The 7,297-nt window shown below is 37.6% G+C and overlaps 1 protein-coding gene across 1 annotated transcript; it reads right to left on the bottom strand.

Moving 5' to 3' along the window:
* Positions 1 to 2,692: 2,692 nt before the first annotated feature.
* LOC109220792 (40S ribosomal protein S29) lies at positions 2,693 to 4,481 on the bottom strand. The gene is made up of 3 exons (XM_019385261.1): positions 4,322 to 4,481; positions 3,149 to 3,248; positions 2,693 to 2,915 (listed from the first exon to the last, which is right to left on the bottom strand). Exons 1-3 carry the CDS (start codon positions 4,381 to 4,383, stop codon positions 2,907 to 2,909), a joined length of 171 nt encoding a protein of 56 aa, XP_019240806.1. The 5' UTR covers positions 4,384 to 4,481; the 3' UTR covers positions 2,693 to 2,906.
* Between the last annotated feature and the right edge of the window lie 2,816 nt (positions 4,482 to 7,297).

Below are 7,297 nucleotides of genomic sequence, written 5' to 3'. Positions count from 1 at the left end.
CCATGTGCCACGGCTCTAGTGAATTCCTTGTTTTGAGTCAAAGTATCAGTTTGTCTAAAACTTTTGCTAATGGAGAACTCTCCCAGAATCAGGGTGGCACAAGGCTCGAAACCCAATAGATAATGGCCTGCTGGCTGCCTTTATCATTCTCCAATTAAATATCAGGCTTTTACCTACTGCAATACTAGCACCCGTGACTTACACCTAATCCACACACAACATGATGTGCTTTTACCACTAGAATTATAACGTTGCAAGTACACATGCACGAGCAGTAAACGTAACGACAGAAGATAAGACTTCATTTTTCATATTAATTGACATAAACCAGTTTAATTGAGTGAGTTGCAGAGTAATTGAACAGAAATGAGAATTTACCGTGGCGATTTGCTGGTGAGACCGTTGAGCTGCTGAAACTTGAAAAATGATGCCGGATTTTGATAAAGTATGATAATATCATAAATATCCGCTTCTTTATTTTGGATCGTGAATGCCCCATATGTTTTTAAGGAGTGAAGGATGAACCCTACCATGTTAATTACGTTATGGTTGGTAAAAATGTTCTTTTTTTCCTATTTTTCCTCCTAACCATACTTAACTCTCTAAAAGCCCTCTCTATGGCTTTCTTTTCCATTCATTTTGTGTTGGTTCCCAAAAATGGCGTACTTATGTGGTCTGCCAAGTTGGCATGCCACATCAGCTATCTGGTACCAGAAAACAGTCTATCGGGAAAGTTCGGCTTATGTGGTACAAGGTTGATTTTGATAATTTTTACATAATAAAACTAAATAGTGACTTGTGCGATGAACATCCACCAGGATGACCACCCATGAAAGATGAGATGCCTTCATCAACGTGCATCTGTAATCACCGTAGATTGAGATTCCACCCTTGTCAATCTTATTGACTATGAGCCCGTTTGGCTTAGCTGATTTAAAGTAGCTGATAAGCATTAGGTGCTGATAAGTACTTTAAAGTGCTGAAACTGATTTAAAAAATAAGCAGTTACGTGTTTGGATAAAAGTGCTGAAATTAATAATATGCGGCTGAAGAACTGGGTATACCAAGAATTTTGTTTTAAAAAGAAGTATTTTAGGGATAGAATAGTAATATTTTGGTCAAACTTAAAGTGCTTATAAGCTGAAATTTGATAAGTTGGGGGAGACCAACTTATGGCTTTTGGCTTATTTTTGGCTTATAAGCATTTATCTTATAAGCACTTTTAATTTTACCAAAGCCAAAAAGTGCTTATAAGCCAGTTTGACCAGCTTATAAGATTAGCCAAATACCCTCTATGTCTGCATATGACTGCTACATCTACGGCATTATGGCACTTAAAAAGATTTTGATGTGCAATTTAGCTGGTTATTCATTAATAGCAGTCATATCGTTTTGAACTTATAGCCTGTTTGGCCAAGCTGGAGAAATCAGCTTATTTTGAGAAGTGCTTCTTTAAAAAGTGCTTTTGAAAAAAGTACTTTTGGAGAAAAGCAGTTTGTGTTTGGCTAATTACTCTGAAAAGCACTTTTGAGCAATAATTTGTGTTTGGCCAAGCTTTTCAGAAAGTGCTTTTAAGCATCAAATTACGAATAAGGACATGAATAGATTTGCTTTATAGCTAATACTATAAGTAAATAAATAATCTCAAAAATTTGTTATTACATGCAATAATTAAATCTTTTCATTTTATTTAAGTAAAATATAAAAATAAAATTAAAAAGTACTTAAGCGTTTTTAATATATAAGTAAATATATTAAAAATCATTCAACAAATATAAAAGCATTCACCGCTAAAGTCACTATATATTAGAAAGATATCCTAAAAATAAGAAGAAATATTTATACATTGATATCCTAAGTATTAAGTTTAACGGTTATTTTGGTATATACTATATTTTGCTAAGTGCATTTTTGGTAAGAAGAAAAGTCAAAACTGCTTCTGATTCTGCTTTTGGGAAGAAGCTATTTTTCTGCTTCTACAGAACTACTTCTGACTTCTTACAAACGCTTACTTTTTCTAAAAAAGCTTGGCCAAACACCTCAAGTTAGAGAAAAAAAGTGCTTTTAGGAAAAAAAGCACTTTTGGCCTCTCTTGAGAAGCTTGGCCAAACAGGCTATTAGTAAGGTTAACTCTGTTGACGCTCAGGTAGAGAAGAGAGCTTACAACTAAGCATCAAACCAAACAAGTCGATCAGATATACAAAATCTTCATTGTCCCTCTCCCTAGTCACTTTGTTTAATCCCCCGATTCAGCAAGGCAGGCTTCGGAAGCACATTCTGCTACATCCGTCCAGCCTCACTCAGGCTCGGAATACATAACAGTAGAAGCATATGGTGAGAATGGCCTTGGTGCTAATACGCACCCAACTTAAACAACATTTTTTTCTCGTCTACATGACCAATACCTACTTGTTACAGAGAAAGTAAGAGAACATAAGTAAAATAGCTTAATCTACAGAACACCAGCAGCACCTCGGTATATAATTCTTCTATCTTACATGATGTAGTTGTTGGGAGTAATTTTAATGCATCAGCGTGGCAAGGATTCACATAGCCAACATAAATTGCTACGTATAGTGATCTAAGAGGTAATTGTTCGAAGACAACTGGCCTCCCTCATCTGTTACTGAGAGAGATCGCTGGAAGGTGATATGAGGAAACAAATTTGAAAAGGAAAATGTACACGAAAATATAAACATGGAAAAGTATAAAACAAATATTCAGAATAAAGGTACTAGTCATTAGGTCCACCCACAACGGTTCACTTTCAGAAGCTAACATAAAATCAAAATTATCCCATTACATCATTTAGCTGAAGGGAGATGAAAATGGAAAAAACTCTAGTTCCAGACATCTACCAGCACCACACACAGAGAGAGGCCCTCGTAGAATCTCATATTGAAGATTTAACGGTACTGCAGTAGAATAGAAGGGAGAAAAAACAATTAGCCTCAAATAGAACAAAGAGATTAACAGAGAGCACTAGGACTAAAGATAATACAGACTACACAGCTAAGATGTCTTGCCAATTAAAATAATAAATATCCGTCTAACCTAGAATAAGCAAAAGTTTTGTTTCCTATCCAAATAGCTAAATAAAGACTACAGCAAGTATAATTAAACTTCAAAAACAGAGTTCAGCTTTTACCTTGATGAAGCCAATTTCCTTGGCATTGCTGCGGAAGCACTGTCTGCAGCACATGAGTCCATACTTCCTTATAATTGCATGAGGATTCCCACAGACACGGCTGAAACATATATAAATAATTCCAGATCAATTAAACTAGACATATGGCAAAAACAAGCAATGATAATCACTTTACACATCTGAGTTACACACATTGTACATAATACTAAATTAGAATAAGACATGGGCAAGCTAAAAGATATTATCAAAAATCACAAATGGAGCATCTTTCACCACAGACTAATTATAAAAAAATTTCCTATGACAAGTCAAAAAAAGGTCTCATTAAAGTTGTCACATACAAAAGAAAACTGAATGGCAGTAATAATCCTTTTCGATTGGAATCTTGAAGTTTGTGCAAACACTAGAGTTGAATGTAAAATTTATTATCAGACTCTACAAAAATTCAAAAATCGCTAATTTAAACAAGGTTTTAACATGACACAGACCAAATGTAAGCCATAACATCAACAACTAGCAGAATAATACTCAAAACTTCACCAACTACTATTCACACGTCCCAATACCATAACTCTAAAAGATTGGGAGAAAGCAACTAATATATCAAATTGTTAATCCTAAACTAGTCTGGATCGGTCATATGAATCCTCTGTATGTATTCCTCTCTACACTAAAGACCTTAGTAACTTCACATTTCTTAGGCACGACCACAGTCCACGGTATATTTCTCTATGATAATCCTATGTACTTCTTAGAACATCACAAACAGTAATAGAATTGTGTTTTTCAAACTTCACTTAACAAAAATTCATCAGAACCATAGACATAACTCTAGACCTTTATTCCCTACGGTTGTTGTGTTTCTTTCCAGCCACCATACAACAGTTTATTAACGCCTTAAACAAACTATGAGGAGAGATATATGTAATTACCCTTAAATTACTCCCCCCTCCCCCAAAAGAAAGCAGAAATCACCTACGAAATACAATCTCACAATGTCTATTCAAGTTCTAGTTCGTAATGAAACCGTCTAAAAACCTTAACTTTCATATCTCAATATCTAAGATGCAAAAGAGTCGGAGTTAAAACAACAACAAACAACATTAAAAGATTGCAATAAACAGCTGATTTATCAACAGACAAGATTAAAAGAAATGGTTTCGATGAGAATACCAGGTACGAGACCCAGGGCCGTAGTTCTTGGGGTGAGCATTCCAGATGTTAGAGTGACCCATCTTTCTTCTTCAGAAGCTGTAAGCGAGAGAGGCGGCGCTGCGTTGTATGAAAACCCTAACTGCAGGACTCACTTTGTTCACGAGAAGAGCTGGTTTTAGGGAAAAGAGAGAGTATATATAGGTCGTAATCAAAACCCTAATTCGAATAAGATTTTCGTTAGGGACTTGAACATTTCACTTTTGTGTATCTACACCCAACAAGATGTCGAAATGCTGCAAACTAACTCTTAAAAGGCAATTTTACACATTCACCCCAGTGGCTATGCAGTACAAATTTTTATTTATTTAAGCATCTCAAATGGTTTTATATAATTTGAAATTTACCCCTAAACTATGTAAAATTAGTTGGTTATGCGCTCTATTAGAAATTTCAAGTAATCAGTTGCAGCCAAGATGTATAGATGTCCTCCAGAAGATTTTGGAAGTGGTCCAACAACATCTAATCCCCAAGCATCAAATGGCCAAGATGCGACAGTAGAGTGTAACATTTCAGGTGGTTGCTGTATAATATATGCGTGAAACTTGCAAGCCTTGCATCTTTGTAAGCAATCTTTCACCATTGTCGGCCAATAGTAACCCATCCTCTTATGTGGAAATGGAGTTTTGGCCCGGATTGATGTGATCCACAAACTCCAGAGCGTGCCTCTTGCAAAGCTTTGAGTTGCTTCATCTTCCCCTAAACAACGCAAGAGAACTCCCTCAAATGATCTTCGATACAAAGTGTCTTTGTAGTAAAGGAAGCGAGGGGCACGCCGGCGAATTTCGGTCTTTCTTCTTGGATCTTCTGGAAGTATCTCGTAACATAAGTAGTTGATCATGGTTTGTCTCCAATCAACCTTCACAGCTTCAGCGACGGCTACCAAAGCTCGAGCTTGCTTTCTTCATCCTCGTTCTCATCTGGCGGTACTATCCGTTTTTGGAAGATAGTGATTTGTGTCTGGCCGGGCAGAGTCAATGTCGAAGCTAGAACAGCTAAGGTGTCAGCTTTCTTATTTTCCTTCATTGGCACATGCGGAAGAGTTACATTGCCAAGCCATCCAATCAATTTCTGCGCATAATTATAATAAGGACGCAATTCTAGCTTTTTTACCTCATAGCTACCTAGAAATTAATTGATCACTAACTCAGAGTCTCCAAAAATATGTAATTGGAGCTGTCTCATATCAACGGTCATCTCAAGCCCAAGCATGAGTGCTTGATATTTTACAACATTGTTGGTGCAATTTGGTGTTAAGGTGAAGGAATATGGCAAGACTTCTCCTTGAGAAGTGATAAACACAACACCTGCACCAGCTCCTTCACGATGTGCGACACCATCAAAATACATTTTCCATGGTGGTTGCACTTCGATGACCATCCCATCCTCATCAGGTAGTTCATCAGTCAACTCCAGATCATCAGGAATCGGATGATCCGCCAAGAAATCTGTCAAAACTTGTCCTTTCACAGCTTTTTGTGGGATGTACACAATCTCAAATTGTTGAAATTGGTGGTACCACCTTGCTAATCGATCGTTGAGGACGGGTTTCGACATAACAAACTTGATCAGGTTCGCCCTTGAGACGAGACGAATGACATGAGCTTGAGAGTAGTGCTTCAGCTTTTGAATTGCGAAAACCAATGCCAGACACAACTTTTCGATCGCAGATCCTTCAGCTCATTTGGGGTCAACATACTACTCAAGTAGTAGAGGGAATTTTCTTTACTTTCACCATTTTCTTGGGCAAAAAGGGCTCCAGCTGACCTTTCTTGGGCTGCAATATATAGAATCAATGGCTTTCATGGTATAGAGGCTGCCAGAACCGGAGGTCTCATCAAGTAGGATTTGATGCTTTAGAATGCGTTGCTACAAGCTTGGTCCCATTCAAAAGGTACACCCTTCTTCATGAGACGGCTAAAAGGTTGGCACTTCCCTGCTAGATTTGAGATGAATCTTCTAAGGTACGCCAATTTTCCTTGTAGACTTTTCAGTTCATGTATATTTCTGGGCTCGGGCATCTTCAAGATTGCATCAACTTTGGCTTGATCTATCTCAATCCCGCGATGTCGAACAATGAAGCCAAGGAATTTTCCAGAAGTAACTCCAAAGGCACATTTCAACGTGTGAGAATGCACGGGAGAAAATATTATTGATTATTAACAATGATACAATGAGCCCTATATATAATACATGTCCTACTCCTAATACATATGGGATTAGGGTTATTTACTACTATTTAACTATCAAACTAACACTCCCCCTCAAGCTGGTGCATATAAATCATATGTACCGAGCTTGTTACATATATAACTAATACGAGGACCAGTGAGGGACTTGGTAAAAATATCAGCAAGCTGATCATTCGACTTCACAAATTTTGTAGCAATATCTCCCGAGAGTATCTTTTCTCTAACAAAGTGACAGTCAATCTCGATGTATTTAGTTCTCTCATGGAACACTGGATTTGACGCAATATGAAGAGCAGCTTGATTATCACACACAAGTCCCATCTGACTAATATCGCCAAATTTCAACTCCTTGAGCAACTGTTTGATCCAAATTAGCTCACATGTGGCCATAGCCATTGCTCGATATTCTGCTTCTGCACTAGACCGAGCAACCACATTCTGTTTCTTGCTCTTCCAAGACACCAAATTTCCTCCTACTAAGACACAATATCCAGACGTAGAACGTCTATCAGAAGGTGATCCTGCCCAATCAGCATCTGAGTATCCAACGATCTGCTCATGGCCTCGATCCTCAAACAATAAGCCTTTGCCCGGAGCTGATTTTATATACCGAAGAATGCGGACAACTGCATCCCAACTATCACAGGGAGAATCCATAAACTGACTCATAATACTCACAGGAAAGGAAATGTCAGGTCTAGTCACTGTGAGGTAATTTAATTTACCAACAACCCGCCTATATCTT

Source organism: Nicotiana attenuata, unplaced genomic scaffold (assembly GCF_001879085.1).
Source record: "Nicotiana attenuata strain UT unplaced genomic scaffold, NIATTr2, whole genome shotgun sequence".
Lineage (NCBI taxonomy): Eukaryota > Viridiplantae > Streptophyta > Magnoliopsida > Solanales > Solanaceae > Nicotiana > Nicotiana attenuata.
Note: the sequence above shows the minus strand (reverse complement) of the source record. Positions and strands in the feature narration are given on the sequence as shown.

Bases quoted from the DNA above. Each gene is read 5' to 3' on its own strand.
- LOC109220792 (XM_019385261.1), bottom strand. From the start codon at position 4,383: ATGGGTCACTCTAACATCTGGAATGCTCACCCCAAGAACTACGGCCCT. The intron at 3,249-4,321 runs GTATTCTCATCG...TATATGTTTCAG, and splicing joins GGCCCTGGGTCTCGTACCTG to CCGTGTCTGTGGGAATCCTC.